This window comes from Haliotis rubra, unplaced genomic scaffold (genome assembly GCF_003918875.1).
Source record: "Haliotis rubra isolate DU_JTF1 unplaced genomic scaffold, ASM391887v1 Scf105, whole genome shotgun sequence".
NCBI classification, from domain to species: Eukaryota; Metazoa; Mollusca; class Gastropoda; order Lepetellida; family Haliotidae; genus Haliotis; species Haliotis rubra.
The window spans coordinates 523,187-540,518 of NW_025764948.1; the positions used below are offsets into that span (position 1 = coordinate 523,187).

At 38.2% G+C, this 17,332-nt stretch overlaps 1 protein-coding gene across 3 annotated transcripts; it reads right to left on the bottom strand.

Annotated features, from left to right (window-relative positions):
* Positions 1-3,113: 3,113 nt before the first annotated feature.
* Positions 3,114-11,802, bottom strand: LOC124275811 (UDP-galactose/UDP-glucose transporter 7-like). Of its 3 annotated transcripts, none has more exons than XM_046711506.1 (4): positions 11,702-11,792; positions 10,056-10,139; positions 9,258-9,811; positions 3,114-4,592 (listed from the first exon to the last, which is right to left on the bottom strand). In XM_046711506.1, the coding sequence occupies exons 3-4, from the start codon at positions 9,736-9,738 to the stop codon at positions 3,958-3,960; spliced, it is 1,116 nt and encodes a 371-aa protein (XP_046567462.1). In that variant the 5' UTR covers positions 9,739-9,811; positions 10,056-10,139; positions 11,702-11,792; the 3' UTR covers positions 3,114-3,957. The 3 variants fall into 3 exon arrangements, with proteins under 3 accessions (XP_046567462.1, XP_046567448.1, XP_046567456.1); XM_046711492.1 differs by having other exon boundaries at positions 10,052-10,139; XM_046711500.1 differs by lacking the exon at positions 10,056-10,139 and having other exon boundaries at positions 11,702-11,802.
* Between the last annotated feature and the right edge of the window lie 5,530 nt (positions 11,803-17,332).

Here is a 17,332-nt window from a genome sequence, read left to right on the forward strand (position 1 = left end):
TAGTTCACTGTTTGCATGTCTGTCATAAACATAGTTCACTGTAGGCATGTTTGTCATAAACATAGTTCACTGTAGGCATGTTTGTCAAACATAGCTCACTGTAGGCATGTTTGTCGTAAACATGGTTCACTGTAAGCATGTTTGTCGTAAACATAGTTCACTGTTGGCATGTTTGTCGTAAACATGGTTCACTGTAAGCATGTTTGTCGTAAACATAGTTCACTGTAGGCATGTTTGTCGTAAACATAGTTCACTGTAGGCATGTTTGTCGTAAACATAGTTCACTGTAGGCATGTTTGTCATAAACATAGTTCACTGTAGGCATGTTTGTCAAACATAGCTCACTGTAGGCATGTTTGTCAAGAACATAGTTCACTGTATTATCCATGAGAAATGAACCCATGCCCTTTGAGACACAAAGAAATCCAAGAGGAATTCACTCATTAGTATGGTTTTGCCAAATATATGATGGAGTGAGTTGGGTTTAAGGCTGCTTTGAACAGTATTTCAGTAACATTATGGCCCAAAGTAATGCAGGTCGGAGACCACATAGGTGAAACCCACAGGCCGGACATGAATCTGTGATAGCGACCCACAATTAGTGGCTTCTGGCCAACAGGCCCATGCAGGAACATAGTTCTCCATCTCATCAAAAACCAAAGGGTCAGCATTTAGGTTACACCTTGGCCCAGCATGAAGAGAACTGTCAACTAATCGGCAACTATGTGAACTCTTTAAAAATATATATAATTTTGCTTTTGAGCAATCTATCATCATATTTTGCAGCATACAATTACAACAACAAATAAAATAAATTGACCACTGCTTACAGACCTTACAAAACATACAAGTTGACAGATACATGTTTCCAAGAATAATTCAACATTGCATAGCCTAAGCTATACCAACAAAAAGGAATATGAGATCTTTCCCCTGTCTGCAGAACAGTCATATATTATGTCCATATAATTGACATTTATCTGAGAATATTACCATTACACTATCAACTCTTTAAATCAGTTGAGAAAAAAACAATCCCATTGGACACCTCCATAAATTGGTCTAACCCCAACAGACAATGCACACCGAAGATAAGTACTAGTAAAACACCACCAACAGTACCATGTAGTAGTAACCATTATGTAGTGTATTGGATTAAATTGGTTATATTCCATAAGATACTTATTATGGTCACATATTAAAAAGATTGTTGGTCAAGTTGTAGTGGATGGCTTGTATTTCATGACTACTTACAGGACCACTGAAGAAAAATGGCTGTACACTTTCTGTATTAATGCATTAAATGTAATGCTAAAATAGTTATAAATATAAAAGCAAGGGTTAACAAGTTACATTTTGCCAAATTTCCATAAAATGTCATTTTTAGCCTATGTTGTGGGAGATTTTGGTGTCATGTGATGTGAAAGAATGTCATGTTATGTTGGGAGGTTATCATGTGATGTTGAAGGTTGACATCCAATTTGCAAGATAGTTATGCGTGAGAGATTGTTACATGACATGAACGAGTGAGTGAGAATGGTTTTACGGCACCTTTTTAGCAATATTCCAGCAATATCACGTGGAGAATCGAACCCAGGCCTTCGTCGTGACGAGCGGACGCTTTAACCACTAGGCTACCCCACTGCCCCACATGACATGAAAGCTATCATGTGATGTGGGAGAAAGTCATGTGGACAAATGTCATGTTATGTGGAAAATTGTCATGTAATGTGAGATTATTGTTGTGTGATGTGGGAGATTGTCATGTGATGTGATGTTGGTCTTTTTGAGGTTACCAAGGCATAAATTGTTGTGTACTTGGGATTTCCTTTATGGTTCAAGAGATTAACTTTTGACGTCTCCTGAAGTAATAAACCATCTATTTCAACACTACAGTTGTCCCAGATTTCCAACCCATTACAATGATTACACTCTACACTGCCTCCCATCAACTTATTATCAACTCCTTAAACCCAAACATATCTCCCACATATAACATAACATAAGTAATTTATGTTTGTCCAACAATCATTCAACACACAATTGTTGAGGTGGTGACATAACAGGCCAACATGATGGCAATTTGAAAGACTGGCCATCTTGTCTTGATGATAGTCACATTTTGGAAGGGTTAACACATATTAATGGACAAAACATACACCCTCTCGTCATGCCTCTGCATGAATACACAGTGAGTCATGACAGCTGCAATATGTGGTTATACAAAATAAAGATTTGATCATGTAGCATAACCCACCAGATCCTGATTATCACAAAGTCCTTATTATCTCTGGGGGGGTGCTCCAGCCACATGTAAACTCAGATTTATCACAGAGCTGTATAACAAATGGTAGTCATAGACACAAAATAGCACAGTTTCAAACTTAAAAACTGAGAATGGACACAAATAATATGAACATTTTGCTGTATGCAAAATTACAAATTAATTCTGTTGAAGCATGAGAAGTACAATCAAAGATTCAGACTATCCAATTCTGATTTTCTCCATTCAATCACCGATGACATTCTTCACAAGGAATTCCCCGCTATCATATCTATATTTAACACAGGGTTCCTGAACTGGCATGTTATATCTATTATGTATGAAATGTCAACAAAATGCTTGGTAGTCCATTTGCCATGAGCTTATTGTCACACCCAGCAGGTCACAGTGATCAACCAAGGTACTAATACTGCCAGGAACATCGGACTGTATTCCTGAGAGCCCCTCCTGGGACTTCCCCACCACAGAAATTCCCTGTAAGCACATTCTACAGGCAGCAAAATAACATCACACACCACAATTTTGTCTAAATTATATATATATTTCCCTATGTACAATTGTTATGTATATAAACCATGACACATAATGGCTGACGATCAACCATATATACGATAAAGGCAAGAGTTTTTATTTCTTGGTGTATAGACTTTCTTGCGAATTTTCCATGTGGGAAATCAAATCAAATCAAATCCTTGATAGAAGCATCTGTTCAGTGAACAAGTATTGCATTAAATGACTGGTGTATTTGGGATGATCTTTTTCAGCTTTCACCAATCTAGTGTGCATCAGTTGTAGTTGATGTCCCTATTAAGAAAAAAAAAAGTTGGCATTTGGGAGTTTTCCACAATTATTTTTATTCATTTGGTTCACCAATGCCAACAAACCATCCTTTATTGGCATCTCTGAACAAACTCTTCATTCAGAAATCTTGCCATTCGCAGTAAAAATCTAGAATCCTTTGAAAATAAAACTCTTGCATTGCCAACATACTGCATAGTTTCAGAGCCACTAATGTAGGTCTGAGTAGACGGCTCCTAAAATATTGAGCCACAAGACAGGCAAGTGTAAATGATGGACTTCCTCAAATCATTTTGGACTTCCTATGATCATTTCTTTAAAACTAGCACATATACACATTTCATCTTGGTATATTACTTACACCAGTAATGCTGAGTTATTGTTCTAATGCACACATGTATTCCTTTAAAATGTTTATAAAATAACCATGCACATATTGGAAAACTATTTGGTGAGAATAATACAGTGTTCCCAAATCAAGTTCACCAAAATATAATTTCTTCAAATTCCCATTCCCTTTTTGTAGCATTTCATCTGTTGTAAAAACATTAACCTTTATCAGTGGTATTCTATGTTCTCTGTTTACATGAAGTTCAACACAAACAATTAACTATTTTTTTAATTGCTACAATAATCATGATCATTGTTATGATACACATATATTTCAAAGCATTTGTTATTGCTTTGACTTGCATGTAAATTTCAGACCTCTTTTCCCATCTTACATTTCCAAATTGATATTTTGTTATTTTCTTCGATTCACTTATTAACTTATATACCTCAGCTGTTAAGTCTTTTTCAGTTCAGCATAAAGTGAATGATCTTGGGATTATTATATTATTCATATTAGTCAGGTGTTCTGTCGACTACCGCCATCATGACTCTGTGCGAGAAGTGTTATCATCTGTACTCTGGTAATAAGCAACATTTCCATTAGAAACATGCCTGTGACCTGGTTTCACACTGGCCAGTTGCTGTAAAGCATCTGATGATGAAAAGCTCATCACTTTTTTTAAGTCCCCTGATATTTTCTGCTTGTTCTGTTTGTACTTGGCATAAATGTATAGCATTCCTCCCGATAGGTTCATCGAGATGCCAATGAATGTTGATAAGTTATGACTAACGCCTCCAAAGGTGAACAGGCCGATGATTGTCTGCACCATGGCCTTAAGACCTCCTACCACACTGGTTGTGAGGGCTGAGGTGAGGCCCGTACACAGGAACAGCGAGTAGTTGAGCAGGCACCCAGAAGCCACAGCCACCAGCAGCACCACGTAGAACAGCGGCTGGTTGAACTGGTCGTACTCTGGCAGAGAAGACAGCTCCCCGTTTACAATGCAGGCGACGATGAGGAATGGTAGGGTGTTGAAGCTGTTGAGCTGCAGCGTGTCCACGGTCGACTGCTCCTTCTCAGAATACTTCTGTACCAGCAACAGGTACATGGCTTGTGTGAAGTTGCTGCAGATGCCACACAAGTAGCCATTCAGGTGGAAGAACAGGTCTCCATAACCTGCAGGGAGAGAAGCAACATGCAGCTGACATGAAACGTTCAGTAACAGAGATAATAAATATCCTCACATATGGGGTATTTGGACACTTTAGAATACTCTTTTTTCTTGTTAATCACATGGACAACTATAATACATATTACTTACAAAAGACAATTTTATCTTAAACAAAAGCATTAACAATGTGCAAGTGTGACACAGCCCACTTTGTTATAGTGTGTATAATACTGCTGTCTGAAAACATATAATCCACAATACTTTATAAAATTCTCTACATATTTATTTGAAACAAATACCTGTTAGGCGGGAATTAAAAAAGGAAGAGCTAATTTGTTTTCCTGTCTTCCCATAATTTCATGATGACAATATAAAAAACAAAAAAACAGTTTAACAAGGCAGGAAGAGCCTGCAAAACAGCTTTATGCAAACTTTACATATCAATTGAGAATATTGTTTAGATTTTGAAGTGTTACCACCTGCACCATTACAATCAGTTCAGGGCACAAATGTGTATTTGTGTGCCAAAACAGTGTATCTGCACGATGAAAACAGTGGCAAATTCAGAATTTTGTTTTTTATTCAACAAACTTTAAATCAAGTAAATATTATGTGTGACTCAGGTCACAATGGGTCAGTTTAAGTAGACTCAATATTAATCGTTTCACTGCTATACTGAGTCTAACAAACCCTACTAGAAGGTTGGGTCAGCTAACCTTTGAGTGACCTATGACCATCCAATCAAACACAAGACGGATGAAAGTATTTAACTAACCAGACAACAATTACTATTTAGGGTTTGGCGGGACTTACAAAATAGTTTTTGGATTTTCTCTTTCACAGTCAGTGACACTGATCTCTCAACAAAGAAACTCAGATATTTGACCTGCAATATGAAGGCTTAGGGGTTTATGATGACATGTTTACTATCAACTTATATTTCCACAAGATGACATCCTGGAATATTGACAAAAATGCTATTTTCAGCGACTGTTTACTCACTGTTGTAAATAATGGCATCCTCCATGTGTATAACTCAAAAGAGATTGTGCGGAAAATAGCATTCAGAATCGTTTGAGGTAAAAGTACAAACGGTATGTGCGATTGTTAACATTTTGCAATTTGGTAAGCTGTGTTTTGATTGGTCAATTCAAAGGTTCGTTGACGCGACATTCTACTAGGGTTTGTTAGACTCAGTATAGCAGTGTAATGAATAATACTGAGCCTAAGTTTACTTTACAACAGGTGCAAATAACAACACATTAACAAAGGTTTTCAGACATCCTGGTGCCGTGGTTGATAGCCTTTCATCCTGCTTCAAATGACATGCATCACTTCTGATATACATCACTGGTTTCTCTAAGCTAGAGTTTTACAGGCCATGGTTACATAGTCGGAAGTTTGTTGAGGCAATCAAAAAAAGAACATGTGTCTGGATCATTGTGGATATGGTGGATGTCATTCAATTCACATCTTGTGCTTGCTACTGCTACACATAGATATGAGGATATCCCAATAAAGGACTGACTGACTGAGTTTAGTTTTACGCCGCTTTTAGCAATATTCCAGCAATATCACGGCAGGGGACACCAGAAATGGGCTTAACACATTGTGCCCATGTGGGGAATCGAACACGGGTCTTCGGCGTGACGAGCCAATGCTTTAACCACTAAGCTACCCCACCACCACCCCAATAAAGGAAGTCAGACCAACTTCTAATCGACCAGTCAGAGGACTGTTTATGAGATCATGTCTGCATGTGTTTTCTAATCAACCTTGAAAAGACTAATACTATTAGTTATAGGAAGCATTCCACAATAACACTTTGGGTCTGCATGACTGACTGACAAAATTATCATCAATCTATACCCTTTGATCAAAATGATAAACATTTAAAACAAGGAAACCTTTCCATAGTCCATGGGAAGTACCGCCACAGAAACTGGGTCATCTAAATGATCCATAAGACTTTTCAGAAAATTTTGTTTGTTCAGCTTTCATATCCTTAAATCTTTTTTCAAACATCTCTGTTACAAGGTGCCCAGTCCCTTAATAATGTACTAAACTTATAACTATAAGAAATAATCTTTTCATGAAGCCCCCCCAACATGTTATAATAAACCACCAGTTCCCAATGTGAATTCAAAGTACACAAGTACAAGGTAGTGACATGACGAAACAGAAGTGCTTCTATCTCCAACAGCTCTTGCGGTGGCTTTATGCACAGACAAAAGTGAATGGACAATTGATCAATCCAGACTGACTAACATGACACACCAGGAAAGCTAAACTAATTAATTCAGTGAATTGCTAGAAGCTACAGTCTGGACTGACAATGAATATGAGCTGTGTCAGAAAAAAACAACTGTGTTATAAAAGTATGCAATTTCTTACTGTCAGACGGTACGATTTCACTTTTTTTTCGCATTCTGCGTAAGGTGCAACCAAGGGAAGTAATCAGGATACACCATCAAAATATTGCCTGCCCCATGTTATGAACAATTTCATCACTGACATTGACAATAGACGATTCTTTATCAGCAGACTGAGAAGGATATTCACAACCAACTTCAGATTACACATAACTCGATGTTTGAAAGGGTGTATTGATAGAGTGTGGCTTTATTAACTGAATTTTTCATTCTAAATTTGATTTCGTTTCTAAGTGGCAAACTCAGCTTGTCCACCATTACCATGATTACAAATGATGTTTTACACAGTGACATCTGACCTTACAAGAAATGTCACAAGAATGTGTACAGTGGGTTTTCTATTTATGCGATCTATAAACATGAAAACAGACATTTTGGGGAGTTCAGTTAATTAATACACCTGATACAAACAATAGGAGAGCACATATGTAATAATGGAACTTTACACCAATCAAACTACTGTCATGCACCTGTGTTGGAAAAAGATACCTACACTGATACAGCCTGGACCAGAGCTCCAGAGCTCCAGATAAGATTTAGCTCATGTGGGTACTGTACCCACTGTATTTTGTTGGAGTGGGTATTATGAATGTTGAGTGGGTATTTCATTTTCCGTTACCCACTGCTTTCAAATATGTGTGTATTTCAGTCATTTTACTCACCTAAGTATATGTCATTGAGTAAGTTTACTAAGCAGGTATGTCCTGCCTTATGTCATATCTAATCAAAACCAACTTAAATATAATGGAAATGATTTCATAAAAAATCACTCATCCTATACTGACAGTACAACACTAGTCCTATACTAACAGTACAGTACAGCAATCGATGTCTTTTTCTTTACACAAGCGATTTTTATAAATATATTCCATACGCATTTGTTTTAAACTTTTTGCGTATCTAACATTTTAAATGCGTAATTGGTACGCAACAATTATTTTTCAATGCGTAACTGGAAATTTTCTATGCGTCTTTTACCCGGATAAGCAGCTTATCTGGGCCTCTGCTGGACAGAGCGAAATCGATCCGACTTTCAATGCTGGTAAAGATTTTCTCTGGGACTATATCAAACAGTCCCTCAACATCAACTTACACTAACATACATTGAAACCCTATTGATATTTGATTGATTTGTCATTAGGAAAGTCAGACACCTGATTGTCCTCTATGCTCTGTGTATGACCAGCCAAGCTGGAGTGAATGACAGCTGCTGCTGCTGGTGGTGAAGCAGAATGATAAACCTTCTCTAGGCAAAAAACTTCAACGAAAATCTACCGAACATTAAAAAAATCAATTACTTGAAAATACCTCATTATAAATTTCTTAATCACATTTTAAGATATTCATCTATGTATCTAAGTTAGCATGATCAGCTGGTTCAGCGAAAGACAATCATGTGCCAAAAGATCAAGTTAGAGGTGCAAATTAGTACGGTAATATTTCAGCATCAGTTTATCAAGTAAATGAGTTTGGTTTACCACAAAAACAATATTTCAGTTCTAGCAGAGCTTGATATGACCGAAATGATGCAGGTCTTTGATAGGTATCACTTTGCTGAAGCTAATAGTATTTGTAACATTGCTGACAAACCCAGAAACACAATCAGTGAGTGAGGTTTTACGTCGCTTTTAGCAATATTCCAGCAATATCACGACGGGACAACAGAAATGGGCTTCACACATTGTACCCATTAGGGGAATCAAACTTGGATCTTCAGCATGACGAGCAAATGCAGTAACCATTTGGATACCCCACTGCCTGTGAAATATAATCAGGAAAATCCAGGTCCAAACCTGTGATCTCAGAATCATGTATGATGAGGGGATGAAACTCCACTTAGCATTGCAGCACCTTAGAAGACTGGAGTGCCCTAAGCATCAGATAAAACAGTGGATATCAATAAATATAATTCGATATTGTAACATTTGTTTACACATGCCATCTCTTCTTGTAATTTTACCCAATTTGTTGGATTCAGGTCTGATTGCCATCAATTGTTTGATTTATATTGACGTACAGCCGACCCACTTTCATTATGGGATTTGTTATAATGTTTGACAATGTGATATACCGCTAAACTCTGCATACAAATGCATGATTTATTTTGGTTGTCATTTGATGTCATGATCTTGTACCTAAAAAAAGATGAATAATAAAATAAGAAAAAGAAAAAAGTATAATTCATTATATACAGCCGAGGAATGTGATTTGTGACAAGATAACATGAATGAAACTCACCCGCAACAACACAGCCCATGGAGAGCATGACAACTGCCACAAGGGTCAGACGGGACGGAAAGCCTTTCTTGAGGATTACGACAGCAAGAAGCATGGTGGAGATAGGTACACAACGCTTCATTACTCCATACATGGCAATGTTCATGTGGGCCAGTGCCGTAAGAGCAAGCACTGCATTAGCTCCATAGAATACTGCTGGCCAAACAAACTTCTTGGCTCGGGCCAAAGTGTATCTGGGTATGTCAAGCACTCTACAAAAACTGAGAGTCTCCAAAAGGATGATTGTGAACATCATCTGCACAACCATGATGAATACTGGGAAGTCAAACTTCATTGATGTCATGAGGGCCTTGTTGATAAATGCTGTGCCTACAGAGCAGACTCCATAAAACAAGGCTGCAAGCATCCCTTTGGCTGTTGTTGACATGCTGGATATGGGTTCCCCCTTCATTTCAATCACAACATTGTTGTTGCTGGACATGCTGTAGGTGTTCTTCGTGGGATGCTGAAGTTTGATGACACTCTTACATCACTAACCGCAGCTATCATATATGCTGAAGTAGAGAAATTACAACCAGTAAAAATAAATCATACACCATAGTGCACTTTAATCATCTGTCTCCTGAGCATGTTACATACTCTAGTGGTTATGTCTTCAACTCAAGTGCATCTCATCATGATAACCTTACCCTCTGACAGTCTCAACAATGAAAGTTCTGTAAAAATATGAAGGACAATTATCTTAATACGAAAACTGTGTACACACATAGTTGTGTTCAAGTGTCAACACTTACCTACATTTATAAGGGAAAAAGCTTGACTTATTTGAAGTGAAGTGTACAGTACTTTGGTAGATCAGATGTCCATGAAACCAAATCACAACTGAAATGAAGAGTTACTTGACAAAACCATTCAACTCCTGTTCCTGAGTTGGTTTTCTTTAACTTTAACAACAAATCTGCCATTTACACAACAAAATATAAAGATTGCAACATACATTTTCAGGTACATGTATTGTCATAATCTGAAAATGTATAAACTTAAAATGCCCTCTCATCGAATGATGTGCTGTTACTTAGAAACCTATGTAGTTACATAGAAAACTACAGTTTATGTAAATATATATCTTAACACTGGAATAACGTATACGTAAGGTATATTTTGTATGAAGTTATCTATCACCATAATATGCACATATGCACTTTCTTTGAATAGACCTATGGGCCAGTGGCCTTCATTCAAATAAAAAAGTTCATTGTCTTTCAAAGTCTTAACTTGTATAACCAATACACTTTTGAACATCAAAATATATTAAGCTGGTGTGTCAGTTCATATACTGGTTACACTCTCCCCAATATCACCCCTACAAAATATACAATGCCGACCGGTAATTCCGCGCACCTAAGCACATCGATCGCAACAGGGCAACTAACATCTCTTATTTTTTGTGGTTTACATGAGTAAATATGCTGGTATGCATCATATTTACCTAGAAATATAAGTTATATTGACGACTTTGAGATTCTAATGTTGCATTATGCCATACGGTTGACCTCAACGGCGTTCTGACGACATCGCTTGCTGTCCAAAAATTCTGCGCAACAACTGATTCGCATAACATCCAGATCGAGATCCGAAATATGTAAGCGTATTAGGGCCAGATTATTTTCAAAAATCACTTCATCAATGTAAGGAAGAGTGTTTCATATTAAATCCAGTTATGAATAATGAAGAATAAGGTTTAAAAGTCCGATGAAAACGAATTTTCATAAAACTGTCAATTTATCTGTCAACTACTGTTATCTACTTACCTTTAGTGATTAAAAGCCAGACCCTTGTAGAAATGTCCCGATTTCAAGCGTAAATGTGGTAGCAGACGATGTTTACCTCGATACGGAAGTACACTATTGCGCGGAATTACCGGACTCGCTTGTATATAATTGAAAGTATAAAGCGACAAAAGATGGGTCATGCTTTGAAACTTACCTGCAATACTGGACAAGGTAAATGAAGACAGATGAAACTGTGCCCCTTTTAAGAATTAAGGCAATCAAAATATAGAAACTTATCGTGAGTATAAAACAATCTCTTCACAAAGGTTCAATATATGTATTTCACAAGCAGGCATTAGTAACTACGCTACCAAAACACGAGGCATTAGCGACCACGAAAACGGAAAAAACCCATCACCAATGAATACATGTTGACATCAAAACAATTGCTAGATATGCATGGAAATGTAAAGTCGATGTCTATACAAACATTGATTTTAATTTTGTTATAATGAATAGCACATGTTCAGGCCTAGTCGGAAACTTGTTTCTTTTCGCCATTAAATGATTTGTTTTGAAAGGAAGTTAAGCCGAAGTTATTAAATGGTACGGCCGGCTTTTTCTGTTTGTACACATCAGACACGCCAGCTGCTAAAAAAACAGTATAATTACCCCATCGCCACCTGTGAGATCTATCGTCATAACGTGTTTTGACAGTTCCACATACACCAGCCTGTCCTCTTGCCCGGCTTGCGTGGCTATCCCCCTACGCCGCCTACGAAAGAAGGTAGATAACTCTGCAACTTTAAACAGGTTCCATTGCTGGTGCACGAACTCAGAGCAAGCGCTTTTAATCGTTTAGGTAGACATGAAACCAGTCTGGGCCCAGTCCCGTATAACTGCCAGCGAACTGTTGCGCAGAGTTTTACTTGTCACTGCAAAGTCAAGATGCAGTTTATCTCGCTTGTGAAAATAGTAGTATGATTTGTAATGGAATTTTGTTTTATGATTTCTTTCTCAGTATATAGATATTATATGCCAGGTTATTTCAGCTAATAAATTCACCGAATCAATGTTGTTTACTAACTAACATATTTAGCCTACGAAGGCGTTCACGACAAAGACGTGTGTTTCGATTCCCCACGATATTGTTGGAATATTGCTTGAAGCGGCGTAAAACGATACTTGGGTTGACTCACAGAACTGCATTATTTCCACGGGCACCACACATAAATTGCTAAGTCATGTGCGTTTGTCTGAATTTGTTGTCTAAGCACAATATAATAATAAAAAAATTTGGTCTCTGGATTCAGCTTTGAAAACGACAGTCTGTAAATAACTGGGGATAATCTACAGCATTCTCCCAGAAATAACAGAAGTCTGGGCCAAGGTCACCTCACTCAAGGCGATCTCAGCACAACACTAACATGGTCTAAGATGGCCTTGAGATCGCTTTGTGCAAGCTGGACCAGACAAGTGATTGTAAGCCATGTCATGTTACACCCGTTCAAGTCAGTCACCTCATACAAGCATAGGTTGCTGGGATATGAATGTCAGACTGGAGTCCCCACACACTTTAATGCCATGGCTAATGCCGAAACAGATCTTTCGGTCAAAGAAAAGCCAGTTAAGCTGACAGAACCTATTTCTCCATTCGTGAGTCATCAGTTTCAGGAAATCTTTTTGCTTTTGTTTTCAGTGACATTATCATATGAACATAGAGATTTATTCAGAATAAAAAGAAGATGTAACCCAGAAAAAATCTCTATGTTCATCAAATATCATCTTCTAAAATGCCAATCAAGACATTATCATAGTTAAACACTAAAACTGAAAGTTTTCCGTCTACTCTCTCGGTGTAAATTTTAATACGAATAACAAGATGAATCATTGTTTTGTTTATAACATAGAACTACAATTAATAATACGAGTGTTTGTGACATACATAGTTTTTTTTGAAGATTGTCTCATGATTTATGCTCTTAAAATGAACAATACAGTGAAGATGTCAAATTCCCTTTGCTGTTGTTTGTTTACAGCAATTTTGGTTCAATGTACCATTGAAACATTTGTCCATTTCTACCAACCCTCGCTCTATTTAGAGCCAATACAAATGTTTTGAATGAGACTTTTTAGCACAGCTGTTTGTTGCAGAGCTTTCGAGAGAATATGACAAAGATAGAAGTCACAGCCCAGAGGATCGTCCTACACCTCATGATAGTCACCAAATGTCTTTCAAACTCGGGGTCCTCTTCAATCAAACGATCTTAGCCTTACAAGGTTCCTTAATTCATTAACCTGGACCGCCTCTGTGGTGTACTGGTAAGAGTGTCTGCCTGGAGAGCGGAAGGTCGTGAGTTCGATCCTCGGTTGCTTCATACCAAAAGACGTTAAAGTATGGTGCTTGTTGTTCCTTGCCTGGCACTTGGCATGGACTGGTCAGTTCGGAGTATAATGTGTCTGAGTGGGGTATTCATGCTGAACTGCGGCATGGTATCTCAGTGAGCTAGCACTATAAAACCAGCTTAAGTCTTGGCTAGTACAAGCAGTCGCACATACACACGCACGCACATCCTCATATGAGTGAGTGAATTTAGTTTTACGCCGCACTCAGCAATATTCCAGCTATATAACGGCAGTCTGTAAAGAATCAAGTCTGGACCAGAAAATCCAGGGATCAACAGCATGAACATCAATCTACCCAATTGGGATACGATGACATGTGTCAACCCAGTCAGCGAGCCTGACCACCCGATCCCGTTAGTCGCCTCTTACGACAAGCATGGGTTACTGAAGATCAATTCTAACCCGGACCTTCACGGGTCATCCTCATATGAGCCAAATATTCTAAGCATGGTGTTAAAACCCCATTTCACCTCACCCCACCTTTAACCTTGACTTATTAGAGGCTGAGAACCATGCGTTGCCTTACCATGGACTATGTGGCTAACAAGCAGCTCTACATATCCACATAGTAATGGATCCTGGAACTGAAGGTCAAACACTCTCGAGTCTGGTGTTCGGTGTCAAGGATATCTACCTTGAAAGTGAACAACTGATCTCAGCACAACCTACCCAATTTTCAGCTTATGGAATTGACAACACATTTATCTTCCCCTGATTATTCTGCCATCAAGTGATTCTTGTGATGATCTTCACCCCCAGGCCCCGATTTTTCGAAACAAACTTAAGTCTAAGGTTTTGACTTAAAGAGTTTTTACTCAAATTTGACAAAATGCATTTCCCAGAATGAACTGAAATCGATATTAAACTCAAACATATTAGACAATTTGAGTTTCGTGGATAGATTACTAAAGTTGTTGGGGCTTTTTATCCCCCCCCTCCCCCCCCCGCAACGCGTTTTGCGGGGGGTATTAAAATAGACTCCGCCCGTGCGTCCGTCCGTCCGAACGTGCACATTTGTCTTTTCCGGAGCAGAACTCTAAAACCGTTCACTATTTCTTCACCAAACTTGGCACATAGATAGATCTGGTGGTGTACTGGTGCCTTTTGGTAGTTTTGGAATTCTGAATAAAATATTTTTGGCGTTTCCATGGCAACAAGTTTGACTTAGAATGAAATTGGTGGTAGTGCTCTTTTCCGGAGCAGAACTCTAAAACCGTTCACTATTTCTTCACCAAACTTGGCACATAGATAGATCTGGTGGTGTACTGGTGCCTTTTGGTAGTTTTGGAATTCTGAATAAAATATTTTTGGCGTTTCCATGGCAACAAGTTTGACTTAGAATGAAATTGGTGGTAGTGCTCTTTTCCGGAGCAGAACTCTAAAACCGTTCACTATTTCTTCACCAAACTTGGCACATAGATAGATCTGGTGGTGTACTGGTGCCTTTTGGTAGTTTTGGAATTCTGAATAAAATATTTTTGGCTTTTCCGTGGCAACAAGTTTGACATAGACTGAAATTGGTGGTAGTGCCCCTTTCCGGAGCAGAACTCTAAAACCGTTCACTATTTCTTCACCAAACTTGGCACATAGATAGATCTGGTGGTGTACTGGTTCCTTTTTGGTAGTTTTGGAATTCTGAATAAAATATTTTGGCATTTCCATGGCAACAATTTGACTAAAACAGAAATTAGTGGTTGTGCACTTTTCCGGAGCAGAACTCTAAAACCGTTCAATGTTTCTTCACCAACCTAAGCACATACATAGATCTGGTGGTGTACTGGTGCCTTTTGGTAGTTTTGGAATTCTGAATAAAATATTTTTGGCATTTCCATGGCAACAAGTTTAACATAGACTGAAATTGGTGATAGTGCTCCTTTCTGGAGCAGAACTTTAAAAACCTTTCAATACTCTCCTTCCACTTTTCTATATACCCACCTAAATATTTGACATAATCATAACTCGTAGACATAATCATGGAGTATTTTGCCATTGCGGGGGATATTGATGACTTTGTCTTCTTGTTTATTTTTAAAATGCAGTTGAGTAAAAAATTCAGCTTTTTCAAATTGTCAAACTCAGTTTGAAATTTAAGTAATAACTTAAGTTTGTTTTGAGAAATCGGGGCCAGGACTCTCATGGCTGAGAGACGAGTGGGTAATGGTGTTTTCCCTGTGCTAAGTTATGCAGTTTTAATCCTTTAGTGAAACAACCAAGAGCAGGTAAGGTTGTGACAAACCAAGCATTATTATCTGCAGCAATCTGGGATAAAGCCAGTGAACCAAATTCCTATACTTCAATCACCTCCACAATGCCAGGTTGTGAAAGTGAAGTAACACCACAAAGGACAGCACAATGAAGGACCTTGCTTGCAATCATCAGATTCTGGTATGAACATGGCTTGCAACACTGCACAGGGTAAAGGATGCCTACAAGGACCACCTGTGCCACCTCAAATAATGTTTGAGTGTGTGAGGGAGTTAAGATTTATAGTCACATCTAGTGTTTCTGTCATATCTTGATGAGGAAGTTTGAGCACAGTGCTGGCAGAACTATGACTTAAGATCTCTCAAGGCATAACATTGCATGACCAAGAAAGCAGCACCACTTGTTTCAGATTGAGGCAAATGATTATTGAAACAAAACAACAACAAAACAGATAGTTGTCATGATATTTAATGCACTTTCAAGATTTTCTTGCACATCTGGAATAAAATCTACATTACAATGCATTTGTCACAACACATCTCTCACACAGGGGCAGCCGGTACAAGACCTCTGTATGTACACCATTCAGGGACAGCAGTATCTGTTCAACTAAGTCAAGCTAGGTCCTCAGTAGGAGAGCCAAATGTTTTACCTAGTGTCGGTGAATTAAATACAACATTTCTTTGAAAAGAACTTCACTCATATCACAGCATATCGGCTGAATGTGGGAAGAATGCCCAAACTGACCAGGTTGTAGGCCATGGTGAAATCAACAAGCACAGGTGTGGTACTCACCAAGAATTGTAATCAGGCTGATTTTGGGATTTGAACCAGGCTTCTGTCTGAGGTGAAACGGAATGCTCTTACCATGGTACGGTATGTATTGCGATACAAGGCCTTTGGTTCGGTATATGAGAACTTACTTCCAGGAAAATAGCGACCATCTAGCAAAGAAATGCATAGATTTTGACAAAATGCTTCGATTTCTAGACATTTTAGAAAAGGTTTAAAATGATGGTACGAAAACTGAAAATACTGAACTTTTGGATTGCACTACGGTATACCGAACCTAAGGCAAAATACAGCAGTTCTACTAATACCGTGGTATACCGTTTCACCCCTACTTGTCATGTCTTAGAGGCACCTGGTATAGTATAGCAGTTTACATGCAGTTACTGTTTTTTTTACGTATTTCTGTTTGAACAGGATATCCATGTTATCTCACAAGCTTGATGTAGGTCAAAGGCATTATATACTTTGATTAACCTCACAATAATGAAAATGCTTATGTTCAGTTGTGCCAAATCTGAAATGCATGACTATCTATTGGATAATTGTAAAAACCCTTCGTGTTATGGCCATTATCACATCATACCTGAACAATTCAAAGTGATGCAGGTCGCACATGTTACCCTGTTTGGTGAAACCCACAAGATTACAGAGAAGCATCAAAATCTGTACTATATGCTCAGTATAGTTAGTGGATCAGGGACATAACAATGCACAGCCAAACCTCAAACCAGTGGGGCTTCCATTTTCAACAGCTAACATCCTTAACAACACTGTTCAAATTTAGTTTGTTACCTAGTAAATGCTGCACCCTTGGTCTGTCACACACACAAGCTCACCAATACTTTTGAAGCAAGTGTATAAACAGAAACAGGAGACTAGTCTGACAAAAAAGACAGAGCC